Genomic DNA, 18,227 nt, shown 5'->3' with positions numbered 1-18,227 from the left:
GCAACTAGAAAATGGACATTTAGATACTGCAATGGTACAGCAAAGACAGAAGTGTTGATTCTACATCAGTCTTCAGTCACTCACACACGTTTGCTAGTACATTAAAAATTCCTTGAGGGCAAGGACCAGATTTTCTGTTCCATTGCTCTCTCCCAAATGCCTAGTTCAGCACTCAATAGGCACTCAATTAACTGATAACATTCATTCATTCAATAGTATTTATTGAGCACTTACTATGTGCAGAGCACTGTACTAAGCGCTTGGAATGTACAATTCGGCAACCGACAGAGACAATCCCTGCCCAATGACGGGCTCACAGTCTAATCGGGGGAGACAGACAAAAACAAGACAACATAATCACGATTAAGAGAATCAAGGGAATGTACACCTCATTAGCAAAATAAATAGGGTAATAAACATCTCGTGCCAGTAGCACCATCTTGAAAAATGTACAGATAAAGTTCTCTCTCTCCTTTGGAGGACCCTAATAATACTAATATAATAATAATAATAATATTTGTGAAGCATTTACTACAAGCCAAGCACTGGGGTAAATACAAGATGATCAGGTTGGACATAGTCCCTGTCCTATGTGGGGCTCAAAGTCTATCAATAAAGCAACCATATTTACTGAGCGCTTACTGTGTGCAGAGCACTGTATTAAGAGCCTGGGAGAGTATAGCTGGTAAACACATTCCCTGCCCAAGATGAGCTGATAGTCTAGAGGGAGCGACAGACATTAAAATAAATAAATTATATCTCTGTATAATAAGTGCTATGGGGCTGTAGTAGGGGTGAATAAATGATACAAATCCAATTGCAAGGGCAATGCAGAAGAGAAGAGGAAATGAGGGCTTAGTTAGGGAAGGCCTCTTAGATTTCTTTCACCTCCCCACTGACCTTGGGGTAAGCCAAAGTTTGGGAGGGGGAGGAGAAGGGGGAAAGAGAAAGTGTCAGTGTGTGAGTGTGAGTGTGAGTGTGTGTGTGAGGAGGAAGGGTGGATGCTGAGAGAGTGTGTGTATGTGCAGACTATGTGTGTGTGTCTGTCTAGAGGAGAACAACTGGAAACTGAAAGTCTCTCTCAGGAGAAGGGCTCGAAGTTGGGTGTGTGTGTGTGTCTCTAAGGAAGAAGGCTGGGGGCGGGGGTGGGAGTGCGTGTGTGTGCACATATGCGCGCACATGCATCACAGAAGGAGAACTCCTATGTCTTATAGGAAAGCTAGATGTGAAAAAGCCCCATTTTCTCAGCTAAAGATCCTGACATAAGCACACTGCACCGGGGGGGTGAGGTGCCTCCCATCAGGCCTTGAAGCCTGATTAAAAGCACTGTCTCCTCCAAAAGGCCTTCCCCCAGTAAGCCCTCATGTCCTCTTCTCCCACTCCCTTCTGCGTCACCCCTGCACTTGGTCCTGCACCCTTTATTCACCCTTCCTCAGCTTCACAGCATTTATGTAGTTATCTGAAATTTACTTATACTAATGTCTCTGCCCCCCTCTAGACTGTCGTTGTGGGCAAGGAACTTGTTAACCAACTCTGTTATATTGTACTCTCCCAAGCGCTTAGTACCGTGTTCTGCACACAGTAAATACTCGATAAATACAATTGATTGATTTAGACCCGGGACCCTCTGTGCTGGAAGTAGATTCCCGGTGTGCAGGTCGGGAACTGATTCTCTTCCCCTCTTCAAAACTCTACTTAAAACTCACCTCCTCCAAGAGGCCTTCCCAGACTGAGCTCCTCTTCTCCCTCTACTCCCTCTACCACCACCCCCTTCACCTCTCCGCAGCTTAACCCTCTTTTCCCCCCATTTCCCTCTGCTCCTCCCCCTCTCCCTTCCCATCCCCTCAGCACTGTACTCGTCTGCTCAACTGTATATATTTTCATTACCCTATTTATTTTGTTAATGAAATGTACATCGCCTTGATTCTATTTAGTCGCCATTGTTTTTACGAGATGTTCTTCCCCTTGACTCTATTTATCGCCATTGTTCTTGTCTGTCCGTCTCCCCCACTTAGACCATAAGCCCGTCAAACGGCAGGGACTGTCTCTATCTGTTGCTGACTTGTTCATTCCAAGCGCTTAGTACAGTGCTCTGCACATAGTAAGCGCTCAATAAATACTATTGAATGAATGAATGACTTTTGCAGAGTGTACCTAGCAGGCAGGGAGTGGAGATTCACCCCTTCAGGACCCAAAGACCCCAGATCGGTCACTTCTCTTGCCTGTAAGCTCCTTGGGGGAACATGTCTACCAACTCTGTTATGCTGTACTCTCCCAAGTGCTTAGTACAGTACCATGCACACAGTAAGCGCTCAATATGATTGACTGGCTGAGCACGACCCAGGGCAACCAGTGTGAGGGATTTGCTGACGCCATCTGAGAAGTTGGCAACTCCCTGACACATGAAACTCTCCAGACAGTCAATAAACCTCCCGACCTCATTCCAAGACCCCTGCCCATTCAACACCACTGCCTGGGGAATCCTTCAGTGGCGGCTCTCCCTCAGATCTTCATTCATTCATCCAATCATCTTTTTTGAGTGCTTACTGTGTGTAGAACACTGTACTAACCACTTGGGAGAGTACAGCAATAAGCAGATGCATTCCCTGCCCACAACTAGCTTAGTGTCTAGAGGGGGAGACAGACCATATAAATAAATAAATTGCAGATATGGACATAGGTGTTGGGGGGCTAAGAGGGAGGATAAAGAGAACGAGTCAGGGTGATGCAGAAGTGAGTGGGAGATAGAGGAAAGGAGGGCTTAGTCAGGGAAGGCCTCTTGGAGGAGATGTGCCTACAATAAAGCTTTGAAGGGGTGGTGGTCAGTAACTGTTTGTCAGGTTTGACAACTGGGTTCCTGAAGAACTGGAAATCCCCGCTGGAATGACTGGCTAATCGGGCGTCAACCAGTCTGTAGATCCCCGTCATTTGGAACCCATCCCAAGGAACCAATTTCACTTTGATTTCACTTAGAAAAGCAGATGCTGGAACCCACCCCAGCTGCTTTGCGAATCCCAGAAAGTGTTTCGGTTTCGGGACCAGTCCAGTGCTGTCTTCGGGCCTAGAGGTCAAAATTTATGACATCCCCAAAGAGCCCTCGGAGTGGAAGCTTTAAGGTCCGTTCAGTCAGGAGCCCCGGGGAACGGTGACAAAGAAGTAAATTAGCTGCCATTTCCCTCCCCCCATTGAAGATGGAGAAAGCCAGAGTGAGAGGTAAAAATTGTTTCTTCATTATTCACATTCAATAGTATTTATTGAGCGCTTACTATGTGCAGAGCACTGTACTAAGTGCTTGGAATGAACAAGTCAGCAACAGATAGAGACAGTCCCTGCCGTTTGACGGGCTTACAGTCTAATCGGGGGAGACAGACAGACAAGAACAATGGCAATAAATAGAGTCATGGGGAAGAACATCTCGTAAAAACAATGGCAACTAAATAGAATCAAGGCGATGTACAATTCATTAACAAAATAAATAGGGTAAAGAAAATATATACAGTTGAGCAGACGAGTACAGTGCTGAGGGGATGGGAAGGGGAGGGGGAGGAGCAGAGGGAGATGGGGGGAAAAGAGGGTTAAGCTGTGGAGAGGTGAAGGGGGGGCGGTAGAGGGAGTAGAGGGAGAAGGGGAGCTCAGTCTGGGAAGGCCTCTTGGAGGCGGTGAGGTTTAAGTAGGGTTTTGAAGAGGGGAAGAGAATCAGTTTGGCGGAGGTGAGGAGGGAGGGCGTTCCAGGACCGCGGGAGGACCTGGCTCGGGGGTCGATGGCGGGATAGGCGAGACCGAGGGACGGTGAGAAGGTGGGCGGCGGAGGAGCGGAGGGTGCGGGGTGGGCGGTAGAAAGAGAGAAGGGAGGAGAGGTAGGAAGGGGCAAGGTGATAGAGAGCCTCGAAGCCTAGAGTGAGGAGTTTTTGTTTGGAGCGGAGGTTGATAGGCAACCACTGGAGGTGTTTAAGAAGGGGAGTGACATGCCCAGATCGTTTCTGCAGGAAGATGAGCCGGGCAGCGGAGTGAAGAATAGACTGGAGCGGGGTGAGAGAGGAGGAAGGGAGATCAGAGAGAAGGCTGACACAGTTGTCTAGCCGGGATATAACGAGAGCCCGTAACAGTAAGGTAGCCGTTTGGGTGGAGAGGAAAGGGCGGATCTTGGCGATATTGTAGAGGTGAAACCGGCAGGTCTCGGTAACGGATAGGATGTGTGGGGCGAACGAGAGAGACGAGTCAAAGATGACACCGAGATTGCGGGCCCGAGGGACGGGAAGGATGGTCGTGCCATCCACGGTGATAGGGAAGTCTGGGAGAGGACCGGGTTTGGGAGGGAAGATGAGGAGCTCAGTCTTGCTCATGTTGAGTTTTAGGTGGCGGGCCGACATCCATGTGGAGACGTCCTGGAGGCAGGAGGAGATACGAGCCCGAAGGGAGGGGGAGAGGACAGGGGCGGAGATGTAGATCTGCGTGTCATCTGCGTAGAGATGGTAGTCAAAGCTGTGAGAACGAATGAGTTCACCAAGGGAGTGAGTGTAAATGGAGAACAGAAGAGGGCCAAGAACTGACCCTTGAGGAACTCCAACAGTTAAAGGATGGGAGGGGGAGGAGGCGCCAGCAAAGGAGACCGAGAATGACCGGCCAGAGAGGTAAGAGGAGAACCGGGAGACGACGGAGTCCGTGAAGCCAAGGTTAGATAAGGTACGGAGGAGGAGGGGATGGTCGACAGTGTCAAAGGCAGCAGAGAGGTCGAGGAGGATCAGAATGGAGTAGGAGCCATTGGATTTGGCAAGAAGGAGGTCACGGGTGACCTTAGAGAGAGCAGTCTCGGTAGAGTGGAGGGGACGGAAGCCAGATCGGAGGGGGTCTAGGAGAGAATGGGAGTTAAGGAATTCTAAGCATCGATTGTAGACGACTCGTTCTAGGATTTTGGAAAAGAAGGGTAGTAGGGAGATAGGGTGATAACTGGAGGGGGAAGTGGGGTCAAGAGGAGGTTTTTTTAGGATGGGGGAGACGTGGGCATGTTTGAAGGCAGAGGGGAAGGAGCCATTGGAGATTCAGTGGTTAAAAATAGAAGTTAAGGAAGGGAGGAGGGCAGGGGCGATGGTTTTAATAAGGTGAGAGGGAATGGGGTCCGAGGCGCAGGTGGAGGGGGTGGCACTTGGGAGGAGATCTCCTCTGAGGATACTGCAGGGAAGGATGGAAAAGTAGGGGAGAGGGTTGGTGGGGGGGAGGGGAGAGGCGGAGAGGTGACTTTGGGGAGCTCAGACCTGATTGTGTTGATTTTTGTGATGAAATAGGTGGCCAGATCATTGGGGGTGAGAGATGGGGGAGGGGGAGGAACAGGGGGCCTAAGGAGAGAGTTAAAGGTCCGGAACAATTGGCAGGGGTAACGGGCATGGGTGTCGATGAGGGAGGAGAAGAAGTTTTGCCTGGCGGAGGAGAGGGCAGAGTTAAGGCAGGAAAGGATAAATTGCCTCACTGTGGTGACTTCATATAAACCACCCGGGGATGCTGCAATGAGGTAAGATTTCAGAGACTGGTCTAATTTAACCCATTAAGTGCACATGTTGAAGATTTCTCATGGCCCCGACATTCCAAGAGGAGATTCGGGTCCGGTAGATGTCAGAGGATCTAGACTGACTCAAGGGAATGAGCGTATCTCCAGCAAGCAGTGTCATACCACCCTGGGCCCACTGAAGATCAGACCACAGAGTGGTTGCCCTCCAGGGGTTTACAACACTCAAAAGCCCAAGTACAGTGCTCTGCACACAGTTAGCACTCAATAAATAAGATTGAATGAAGAGCTCCCCTTCCCAAAAGGCAGAGAGTGTGACTGAACCCTCACTGTGGGCTGGAATGCATCTGCTAACTCTACTATATTGCATTCTTCCAAGCACTCAGTACAGTGTTCTGCACATAGTAAACACTCAAATACCACTGATTGATTATTTCTGACCATCCTGTTCATCTATTGCCGGACTCTTCAGTGGAAAGCTGTTTTCTTATAAGGATTCTACATCCAGATTCCAAGAGAACAGACCCAAAGCCAAAGGTGGAGAAAAGAAACCTGTTTTGGTTATGAAAACCTGTGGTGAGCTGAGAATGCCGCACATACACTTAATGGAGAAAACATCCCTGATGAAATTAAGTTGCTCACTCACAACATTCCCGGAGGTAGGAATTGGGGAACAAGAAGGGGGCCCAAGGGGCCAGGACTTCCTGAAGTTTCCAGAGTGTAAACCGTTTAACCAAATTCAAATGATTTAGCAGGAATCCAGGTAGGGTTTGGGGACCCGAAACCCAGACCATTCCTAGTTTTGACCACCGCAGTAAGGGTGAAATGCAAAACCCAGAGCCGCGTCCCAGGCTCTCCCTAGGGAAGAGACGTAAGAGACGGAGATCCTTTCAGGCTGGAATAAAAAGTTCCTTGCTTCTGTTATCCAGGCTTCATTCATTTAGAATTTACCAGGCTCAGCTTGAAGAAGACACAATCCCCACCCTCTTGGATCAGGAGGGAATCGGCAGAAATGAAAGTCCTTTGAAAGAGTGAAACAAAATGCTTCTTCCGCGCTGAACTGGACTGATCCACCTTTGGATGGGTTGGACTGCTTCACCTGCATCAGTGAGAACCCATTATTAAGCACTTAGTGCGTGCACCACAATCAATAAATGGTATTTATGGAGCATTTACTGTGTGCAGAGCACTATACTAAGTGCTTGGGAGGGTACAATATGAGTGGGTAGACATTCCCTGTCCACTGCGAGAGGGGAGACCAACATAATAAATGTTGGATAGGGGAAATGGGAGAGTACAAGGATATGAACATAAGTGTGCTGGTGTCAGGAAGTACCCTGCAAACCCAAGTGAAAGATGGAGGATGGGGTTGCCAAGCAACCTTGATATTTTTGGAGAAGTCCCTCAGATCTGCAAGGACCGTGGGTGTGAACGCTTGGGTCACGGCACATTTTCTGTGTTGGTAAACTGCTACAAATAGATGGAAAAATCAGATTACAGGGATTTCCCAGGCATCGCTGGCATGAAGGAATTGATGGGGTCAGTAGGATTTTTAAGCCAAACCCCTGCAACAGAGTTTAAGGCTGTATCCTGGCTTAGTGGAAACAGCACAGGGGTGGGCTAGGAGACCTGGGTTCTAATCGCAGCTCCACCACTTACCCGTCAGGTGACTTTGGGCAACTTATTTCCTCCATGCCCCTGTTCTCCCTCTCCCTTAGACTGAGAGTCCCAAGGAAGACAGGGTCTGTGTCTGATCTGATTGACGATGATTATTAGTGTACTTGTTAAGTGGTTACTATATGCCAAGGACTGTGCTAAACTCTGGTGTACAGACATGATAATCAGATTGGACACGGTCCCCGTCCCACCTGGGGCTCAGTATGAGTGACACAGAATAAGCACTTGATTGAAAAATTCCACAAAGGACAAAAAAAAGAAAAAAAAAAGATGACATCACTGATAATAATAATAATAATTACGGTATTTGTTAAGTGCTTATTATGTGCCAAGCACTGCTCTAAGCGCTGGGGTAGATACAAGGTTCTCAGGTTGTCCTACATGGGGCTCACAGTCTTAATCTCCATTTTACAGATGAGGTAACAGGCAGAGAGAAGATGAGTGACTTGCCCGAAGAGGCAGAGGCAGGATTAGAACCCATGCCCTCTGACTCTCAAGCCTGTGCTCTTTTCACTAAGCCATGCTGTTTCATTTTGCTTTCTCTTTAAAACCAGATTAGACTGATGCCCAGGTGACTGGGGGCTGGCTGCGTTCCACTGAACTCCCGTCACCTACCCGGCAGGCAGAAGGTACCAGAGGCCCCCTCTTGACCTGTCAGGTAGTCCATGGGGACAAAACGAGATTGTTGCTTCAACTCCAGGCAGACCAAGATGCTTCAGTACCGTAAAGTGAGAAGCAGTTTGGGGACTATTCAAATGAGACCCTTCGTTGCCAGGGGCGGCACACTGCCCTGATGCTGGAATCCAACCTCACGTCGGTACAGACGGGCGTGGCTCAGTGGCAAGAGTCTGGTCTTGGGAGTCAGAGGTCATGGGTTCGAATCCTGACTCTGCCACTTGCCAGCTGTGTGACTGTGGGCAAGTCACTTCACTTCTCTGTGCCTCAGTTCCCTCATCTGTAAAAAATGGGGATTAACCGTGAGCCTCACGTGGGACAACCTGATTACCCTGTATCTACCCCAGTGCTTAGAACAGTGTTCTGCACATAGTAAGCGCTTAACAAATACCAACATTATTATCCGGGACTCCAGGATGAAGCAAATTGCTTCTCAGCTGCCATCCTAGGAAGCCAAATTCTTTCACTCTGTCCCAACCCCGCTTGAGAAGCAGAGAGGCCTAGTGGATAGGGCACGGGTCTGGGAGTCAGAAGGACCTGAGTTTTAATTACACCTCTGCCACATGTCTGCTTTGTGACCTCAGGCAGGTCACTTAACTTCTCTGTGCCTCAGTTACCTCATCTGCAAAATGGGGATTCAGACTGTGAGCCCCACATGGGACAACCTGATTGCCTTGAATCTACCCCAGTGTTTAGAATCGTGCTTAGCACACAGTAAGCGCTTAACAAATACCATAATTATTATTATGATGACTGTTATATTGTACTTTCCCCAAGTGGTTTGTACAGTGCTCTGCACACAGAAAGAGCTCAATACCATTAATAATATCAACTCTGTTATACTGTACTCTACCAAGTGCCTTAGTACAGTGTTCTGCACACAGAAGGTGCTCAATAAATACAAGCGATTGATACTATGCCACTAGCGCTGGGGACAAGAGAAGTGGGGATAGGGCAGAAGGGAGCCCTTGTCACGGCAAGGTGAGAGGAGGTGGTTATAGGTCATAAGCCAACACAAAGCAGGTAAGCATATTACAACTCCTCGAATAAAGATGCCAATTTCCTAAAGGGAAATTTGTCTTAAGCACAGAGCCTTTTTGCAAACATTTTTTTGCAAAGCTGCTGCTCTGTCTGGGGACTTTCCCCCAGTTCTCATGTGACACATCATTCCACCTTCAGAGGTCAAGACACACACTGAGCTCTGAATCCTTAAAGAAAAACCACACCACTCCTTCCTCAGAATAAATGTCTAATCAAAGTAAAGCTCTGTTTGCTTTCCTCAGCCCCCTGTCCCAGCGTATTGAATGACATAGAGACTCTAGTCCAAAAAGATCAGCAGAAAAATATGAACATGAGGAGTCTAGGCAGTAAGCTTATCCTCTAGACTGTAAGTAGACTGTAAATGCATTGTGGATAGGGAATGTGTTTATTTTTGTATTGTGTACTCTCCTCAGTGCTTAGTACAGTGCCCTGCACATAGTAGGCACTCAATATAATAATAGTGATATTGCTTAAGCACTTACTATGTCTCAGGCACTATTCTAAGTGCTGGGATGGATACAAGCAAATCAGGTTGCACACAGTCCCTGTCACGCATGGGGTTCACAGTCTAAATCCCCATTTTATAGATGTCGTAGCAGGCACAGAAGTGAAGTGACTTCCCCAAGGTCACACTGCAGGCAATTGGCAGAGCTGAGATTAAAACCCAGGACCTATTGACTCCCAAGCCCATGCTCTATACACTAGGCAACACAATATGATTGATACTCTGGATTTTCTGGGATTCTTACAGTCATCTCTTTTCCTACACTGGATGACTGGGCGGCCTTTGGATGAACTACTGGGACACAATCGTTTGCGCACATTGCGGCCAGATGTTACCATTGCTGGAGGGGTTTCTGCCTCTTCTCTGATCTTTTATAGTTAACATGAATAGATTCTTTGGGACAGTGTGCACAATTCCTCTTTCAGCCTTAGCTGGCATTGTCAGTGTCTCCCTGTGAAAAGGGAATTTTCACAAGGATTTCACTAAAATGTCACAAAGAGCCAGTGAAGATGGAAAATGTGAGGTTTGTTTCCAAAAACGCACCAGTATAGGATTTTCCCTCCCAAACCACGCTGGTCCAGGGGGGTATCTATTCATTGCCGGGGTAACCCAGCCTGAGACGGCTAAGCATATCCCTGAGAGAAATTCAGTGGGTCAGCGAGGATGTGACTTCAAGCAGCAGCAATCAAATCGGACTTGGCACATCAGATCTGCTTGGCACAAATTGTTAAACTGAAACAAAAAGTCTGAGAACACCAGTGTGGCTTATTGGAAACAGCCCGGGCCCGGGAATCAGAGGAGCTGAGTACTAATCCCGACTCCTCCACTTGCCTGCTGTGTGGCAAGTCACTTAACTTCTCTGTGCCTCAGTAATCTCATCTGTAAAATGAGGATTAAGACTGGGTCCCATGTGGGACATGGACTGTGTTCAAATTGATGATCTTGTATCTCTATCCCAACCCTTGTTTGGTACCTGGCACTTAGTATGCAGTAATAAATACCATTTATAAAAAAACTAACCCTCATGTTCAGGAGGTCTCAAAACTTCATCCCAAAGAAAATCAAGATTACACACTTGGGTGTGGGTTTAGACGGAGGCACACGTTTAGGAAACATTTTCAGACTTTCACAAGGAAACACGCCTGTAATTTTGGATCTTCCAACCAGAACAGTCTGTCACTTTTTCATTTTGCTCCTCAGAAATTTATAGGGCCTTTCTTTTTCTAATGGTCTTGTCCTCCCTTCTAGTATTTTTCCTTCTCTTCCAACAGGATTGGACTCCCTTCTCAACTCTCTCTCCCTTCTGAGTCTCCTATGCACTTGGAGATGTCCTCTAAGCATTCAATATTCACTCCACCCTCAGCCCCACAGTACTTACATATATATCCACAATTCATTTTAATGTCTGTCTCCCTATCTAGACTGTAAACTCCTTCCAGGCAGGGAACAAATCTACCAACTCCACTGTGTTGTACTCTTCCTAGCACTTAGTACAATGATCTGCTTTTGGTAAACATTCAACACTACTGATAGGACTGCAAATTTGGGAGGGAAGTAGCCTCCAAACAACAGAAAATTTAGAAGTTCAGGGAAGAAAATCTTTATCTTTATCCAATAGATGGCTATTTTCAACCCATGCTCTCCTCTCATTTACCATGAACTGGGAAGAATTGGAGAAGCTTAGGTGCCTTGGGATGCAAGCAGTAGCTTGTCAGGCTACTTGGGATAAGAATTATACATGATAACAGGTGCTGTTTCCCTCCCACCCTTGTCAGGGGAGACATTGGAGGTAAATTAGCAAGTGTAAAGGGGCAGGGGAAGTGGGGATGAGGAGGGAACCTGGGCGAAGTTGATATCTCTGTGGATCTGTTCTCTGAAGGAAAACTGTTATGAGGTTTTATACCACTCTTTCGGGATATACTCCCGCTCTATCCATTCTCCCCATTGAGTCAAAATGCCTACCATATTTTGACTCCAATACTGCACTCTTCACAAGGTACAGGGCTCTCTCTCAAAGACAGTTCAATGCTACATATGACAACCTAATGCTGACTACAGGGTGAGAGATGAAGAAGTGACTAAGGGTAACCCCGATCGGATCGGAGGAAGCCAGAGTGGCAATTTACCTAACTGAGAAGTAGCTCATCTGCAAAAGGGCTTAGCAGCTCAGGAGCAGGGATGCGGCCGCTTGGAAGGCTCTATCCATCATCGGAGAAAGCAAACTTTGTCTCTAAAGGTGAGGGATTCCTGTGGAGAGGGGACCCTCCCCCCACATTTATGTGCTATTTCTATTTATTCCAGCAGCATAGCCCAGTGGACACACCATGGGCCTGGGAGTTAAAAGGACCCGGGTTCTAACTCCAGCTTCTCCACTTGTCTGCTGTGTGACCTTGGGTAAGTCACTTCACTTCTCTGTACCTCAGTTATCCCTCATCTGTAAAATGAGGATTAAGACTGTGAGCCCAATGTGGGACAGGGACTGTGTCCAACCCAATTACCTTGGATCTACCCCAGGGCTTAGTACAACATCTTGCACGTAATAAGCGGTTAACAAATACCACAATGATTATTTCCTACTTCTTGCTAATCCTAAATTCGCTGATAGTCTTCCAGCTCTGCCACCAACAAAGGAGATGTCCTATTGGGAAGTAGCATGGTTTAGTGGAAAGAGTACAGGCGTGGGAGTCAAAAGGACCTGTGTTCTAATACCCGTTCTGTCACTTCCCCACTGTGTGCCCTTGGGCAAGTCACTTCAGTTCTCTGTGTCTGATTCATCCTCTGTTAAATGGGGATTCAATGCCTGTTCTCCCTTCTACTTAGATGGCGGGCCCCATGTGGGACAGGGATCAGGTCTGATCCGATTGTCTTGCAACCAGCTCAGCACTTAGCCCCTAGTAAGCGCTTAACAAGTATCATTATTTTTCAGCGACATCAACGTGATGTTCTCAACTCAGCCCTGGAGAGGAAACCCTTACTCAGAGTGATTTCCCTTCCAGGGTTATGCCAGAGGCAGCGAGAGGAGCAGGGGACCTCCTGATTCATTCTGGGGGTGGGGAGGGGTTCATCGGTGGGTCAGGATGACAGACCAATTTCCATCAGTAAAGGCAGGCATTCTTTCCAGTTTGGCATAAAACCTGAGGCTGGTTAGTGTCTTTGCCCAGCTGGCTCATGAGTCATCGAAGCCCAAAGGGACGCATTCCAGACTGAGGATTGTAATCTACCAATCACTCCGAGGACTGATGCCTCGAGAACTGCCGACAGATAGCTTAAACCCCGTGTCTCCTCCCTCATCCACAGCGGCGGGACAGTGGGCAGCTTGGGTTTAGGAAAATCCTTTGGGGATCCATTTAGAGGGTTTTATTCCTGGGAATGCATTCATCTGGGATCTATTTCAGCCAACAGACTCTCACTAGATTTGAAAAAGAGAGTTCAATAGGGGAGGGTGTTGGCGGGGCGGGGGGGAGGGCGGGAAATAAGTGGAAGGGGCTTTCCTGGTCATGTGGGAAGAGCTCAACTTGTCTGGGGTCAGAATAGCCTGAAAATTCAAGGTGCTTTAGAAGCTGGAACCAAGCAGATTTGTCCCACTGTGGAGGCACCAAGACCTGAGAAGTAAAAGCAGGGCTGATCCAGCCCAATCCCTATTGTGGGCTTGCAGATGAATTCTCCTCCCAGAGGCTTGGATCTGTGCAGGAATGACCTGTGGCCCCAGCGGCACCTGCGTGCCTGGCAGACTCGGGAGGCCGATGACAGCGGCAGCTGGAGATCGGGTCTTGGCTGGCTCCCAGCAACCCACCCATCCGGTCCGATGACCACAGCCCTAGAGAAGCAACCGCCTCCAAGGCGCTGGCACTCCCGTGGCAGATCTGCTCTCACTGGGCCTGCTGCTGCCTGCCCTGGATTGTCCAGGCCGCCTGAAGGACTCTAAAGGCACTCCCGCTATCCCTTATAGCATATTCACAAGACGACAGGACTACCAGGAATTGTTCCCTAATCAATCAACTGTATTTACTGAGGACTTACTGTGTGCAGAGCCCTGTTCTAAGCACTTGGGAGAGTGAGACTATCTAGGGCTACAGTCTCTTCCCTCTGAGCAAGCAGATACTCTTTCTCCTTCCAGCCAGGAACCATCTCTTAGAAAGAGGACCAAGAAAGCTTCAGATGAGAAGAATTGGCATAACCAAACAAATCAATCTACCTGTGGGGGGTGGGGAGGAGTGTCACATCTCCCCTTCCCTGGAGGGGAAGATTGGTCACATCCACCAACCACTTTGTGAAGATGGGGTGGGGATGCGAGACCAATAAGATGGTGGGCAAAGGAATATTTAAGTGGCTCACATCTGTGGCTAATTCTTTATGAGATCATGGAGATTTTCCCATTTGTTTTGGGGGCCAGAAAAGAAGCAAAATATTCTAAAATGCAACATCAAGTTCAATTTACAAAGATACAGCTGGGGAATTCTGAAAACTTGGGCCAACATTCAAGTTGGCTCCTTTCTGATGAACTCAACAACAAAAGGGAACAGACAAGAGTTTGGAGACAAGTAGGATGGAGAGAAAAAAATGGGGTTAGGCAGAAAAGATAAACTTCCAACAATTCACTTCATCATGTAGCAGAAAGCAAGATTCCATACTGACCTTGCGAGTCCATGGGCTTGTCTTGGCAACGGCACGCACTGTGGCATAGACAAACATGCACAGTGTTCAAAGCAACTAGTGACTTCCTCAGATGGAATTTCTCTTTGGTAAGGATTTGCACTATGTTTGCAAACTGACAGGTCCCAAAATGCTAAAGAGGTAACAGTTTTCTAAAGAGAAAGCAAAATGCTCCAAGAAGTTTCAAATAATAATGATGGTATATGGTAAGCACTTAATGTTAAGCACTTACTATGTGCCAAGCACTGCTCTAAGTGCTGGGATAAATGCAAATCAATCAGGTTGGACACAGTCCTTGTCCCACATGGGGCTCATACTCAATCCCCATTTTAGAGATGAGGTAACTGAGGCCCAGAGAAGTAAAGTGACTTGCTCAAGATCACACAGCAGACAAGGAGCAGAGCCAGGATTAAAATTCAGGTCCTTCTGACTCCCAGGTGTGTGCTCTGTCCATTAAGCCACACTGCTAACAGTCCCTCACGGGGCAAGTAGTGAATCCTATTTTACAGATGGAGAAACTGAGTCACTGAGAAATTAAGAGATTTTTGTATGAACTCACAAGAAGGCAGGTGGCAGGGCTGGGATTAGTATTTAAAAGAAATGATTTCTCCCTTTCCTACAATAATATTTACCCTTCCAAGGACTGAATGGCTTTTCAAATCGATGTTGGTACCTCTCCTCCCAGGAATCTTCCCGGATCAAGCTCATTTCCCCCACCCCAAACTGTGTCAACTCTGCATTTAACTGTGAACCTCTTAAGCACTTTGATACTCTCCACAGCATTTATATACATATATATCCTTATACTATACTACTTTCCCTAGCTGTATTTGAAAGTCTGTCTCCCGGTGTAGGCTGTAATTTCCTTGTGGGCAGAGATCATAGCTACCAACTCTCTTGTACTGTACTTTCCCGAACTCTTAGTACAGTGCTCTGCTTAAAGTAAGCACTCAATAACTACTACTGATTAACTTTTTAGCAAATAATTACAAATAGGTGGGCTGCGAATCTTTTCGCAGAGCCAGCTGCGGATACCACAAGAATCTGGGGCACGACTGCTAGCATGCAGTTTCTAATCCTGAAAAACAAACAAGAATGAAGAGTTCTTTCCAAGAACACTCATTTCAGTGACTTGCAAAAAAAAACCAAAAACTTTCCTTCACACCAGATCCTTATCAGCAGGAAGGAAGACACGCATTTTTAATCAAGAAGCCTTTAGCAACACTTCAAGCCTAAGCACAGAAACCAGGAAGTCAGCTTTCGACCTGATCGATGGTACTTATTGTGCACTTATTTGTGCAGGACACTGTTCTAAGCGCTTGAAAGGGGACAATACGAGATCAGCAGACATGTTACCTGCCCATAATGAGCGATGCGGTTGGGTCCGTAATAATAATAATAATAAAAATGGCATTTAAGCACTATGTGCCAAGCACTGTACTAAGCGCTGGGGTGGATACAAGCAAATCGGGTTGGACACAGTCCCTCTCCCAGGTTGGGGCCTCCATAGACGACCCCTCGTCATTGAGGATGGTCTGAAAAAAAAAAATAAAAGATCCAACTAGGGCATTCAACAGTTCTCGGATTTCACCTCCCTGGGTGGTAATTAGGAGGACGCATTTTCCTGCAGATTCGCGTTGGAGAAACGATTTGGTCGTTTCCACTGGCCAGCCTTTTTATTCATTCACTCAATCGTATTTCTTGAGCGCTTACTGTGTGCGAAGCACTGTACTAAGCGCTTGGGAGAGTACACTATAACGCTAAACATGTTCCCAGTCCACAACGAGCTCACAGTCTGGCGGGGGACCTTTTCTGCGGGTCGGCCGGTATCCTGGGTTCTAATCCCAGCTCGGCCATTTGTCTGCTGTGTGACCTTGGGCACGTCACTTCACTTCTCCTGGCCTCAGTTCCCTCATCTGTAAAATGGGGAGACTGTGAGCCCCATGTAGGACAGGGACCGTGCCCCACCTAATCACCTTGTATCTACCACAGCGCTTAGAACAGCGCTTGCCATGTAGTAAGCGCTTGAACAAATACCATAATGATTATTATCAGCGCTTAGAGCAGTGCTTGTCACATAGTAAGCGCTTTAACAGATATCATAATGATTATAATAATAATAATAATGTTGGCATTTGTTAAGCGCTTACTATGTGCAGAGCACTGTTCTAAGCGCTGGGGGAGATACAGGGTCATCAGGTTGTCCCACGTGAGGCTCCCAGTTAACCCCCATTTTACAGAGGAGGTAACTGAGGCGCAGAGAAGTGAAGTGACTTGCTTAGAACTTGACTTGCTCAGTGCCTGGCGCGTAGTAAGCGCTTAAGAAATACCATAATTATTATCAGTGCTTAGACAGTGCTTGGCACATAGTAAGCGCTTAAGAAATACCCTAATTATTAGTGCTTAGTGCTGGGCACATAGTAAGCGCTTAAGAAATACCATAATGATGATGATGATGATTCTCCTCTCTGGGCAAGGGGACTCCAGCCCCCAGAGACAGGGGAATCTGGGCAGGTGAGGGTGGAGGAGAAGCGGAAACCCCCCACCACTGCCCCCTCAAGATCTAGGAGGCATCAGGGACACAGGAAGGATAATAATGTTGGCATTTGTTAAGCGCTTACTACTTGCAGAGCACTGTTCTAAGCGCTGGCGTAGACACAGGGGAATGAGGTTGCCCCACGTGAGGCTCCCAGTCTTCACCCCCATTTTCCAGATGAGGGAACTGAGGCCCAGAGAAGTGACTTGCCCACAGTCACACAGCTGACAAGCCGCCTCCTCCTCCCCTCCTCCGGCGGGGCTCCCTCCCTGGAGGAGGACAATGTTGGTATCTGTGAAGCGCTTCCTATGTGCACAGCACTGTTCTAAGCGCTGCGGGAGATCCAGGGTCATCAGGTGGTCCCACGAGGGGCTCCCAGTCTTCATCCCCATTTTCCAGATGAGGCCACTGAGGCCCGGAGAAGTGAAGTGAAGTGTAGAGAAGCAGCGTGGCTCAGTGGCAAGAGCACGGGCTTTGGAGTCAGAGGTCATGGGTTCGAATCCCAGCTCGGCCACTTGCCAGCTGTGTGACTTTGGGCAAGTCACTTCACTTCTCGGTGCCTCAGTTCCCTCATCTGTAAAAGGGGGATGAAGACTGTGAGCCCCACGTGGGACAACCTGATTGCCCTGTGTCTACCCCAGCGCTTAGAACAGTGCTCGGCACATAGTAAGCGCTTAACAAATACCAACATTATTATTATTAATGAAGTGAGTGACTTGCCTGCAGTCCCACAGCTGACGAGCAGCCGGGATTGGAACCCATGCCCTCCGACTCGCCCCGCTGCTTCTCCAGAGAAGCGAAGTGACTCGCCCGCAGCTGCCAAGGGGCAGAGCCGGCACCTGCAGAGCCGATGCCCGCCCGCCCGCCCGCGCCTTTCCTTCCCTCTCTCTCCCTCTCACCTTTTTGACTTTGCTCTCCAGGTCCATGGTCCGGCCCTGGCAGTTGCAGCGGCAGCGGGTCCCGGGTGCGGGGCCTTAGGGAGGAGGGGGCGGCACCTCCTCCGGCTGGCTCCCTCGGCGCAGCGCTTCGCGGACAGTCCGGGCGCCGACCTCGCCGATTGGAAACTTCGGCGGCCGCAGGGGGGCGGGCGGAGCGAAGAGGGAACAAAGGGGACGGGGCGGCCAATGGCGGGCGGGCGGCGCGGCGGGGCGACCAATGGCGGGCGGGCGGCGCGGCGGGGCGGCCAATGGCGGGCGGGCGGCCCGGCGGGGCGACCAATGGCAGCGCGCCCCCGACACCTCCCCCCCGAGCCAGGTGCGGGCCGGCCCCGCCCCCGTCCCCCTCCGCCCTCCGGCCGCCTCCGCCTGGGCTCGGCAGCGCCCCCCTCCGGGCCCCCAGGACCCTGCCTGCCCCCCGCCGCGCCCCCCTCTTGGGGCCACTTTGCACCTCGTCCCCCGACTGTGTGAACGCGGATGAGCTCGCTCAGCCCGGTCCTGGAAGCTGCGGTTTCCTATAATAACCATTCACTCATTCGATAGTACTTACTGAGCGCTTACTAGGTGCTAAGCGTTTGGAATGTACACTTCGGCAACAGATAGAGACAGTCCCTGCCCATTGACGGGCTTACAGTCTAGTCGGGGGAGACAGACAGACAAAAACAATGGCAATAAAGAGAATCACCATCATTATGATGATAATGA

At 48.8% G+C, this 18,227-nt stretch overlaps 1 protein-coding gene across 1 annotated transcript in view; it reads right to left on the bottom strand.

Annotated features, from left to right (window-relative positions):
• The window catches only part of TES (testin LIM domain protein), a 43,858-nt gene extending 26,200 nt beyond the window's left edge, over positions 1 to 17,658 (bottom strand). Inside the window, exon 1 of the mRNA XM_029074044.2 lies at positions 17,487 to 17,658. Coding sequence (XP_028929877.1) covers positions 17,487 to 17,513 — 27 coding nt within the window. The 5' untranslated portion in view covers positions 17,514 to 17,658. The remainder of the gene's footprint in view (positions 1 to 17,486) is intronic.
• Positions 17,659 to 18,227: the final 569 nt, after the last annotated feature.

The sequence above is a fragment of the Ornithorhynchus anatinus genome, chromosome 10, assembly GCF_004115215.2.
Source record: "Ornithorhynchus anatinus isolate Pmale09 chromosome 10, mOrnAna1.pri.v4, whole genome shotgun sequence".
Lineage (NCBI taxonomy): Eukaryota > Metazoa > Chordata > Mammalia > Monotremata > Ornithorhynchidae > Ornithorhynchus > Ornithorhynchus anatinus.
Note: the sequence above shows the minus strand (reverse complement) of the source record. Positions and strands in the feature narration are given on the sequence as shown.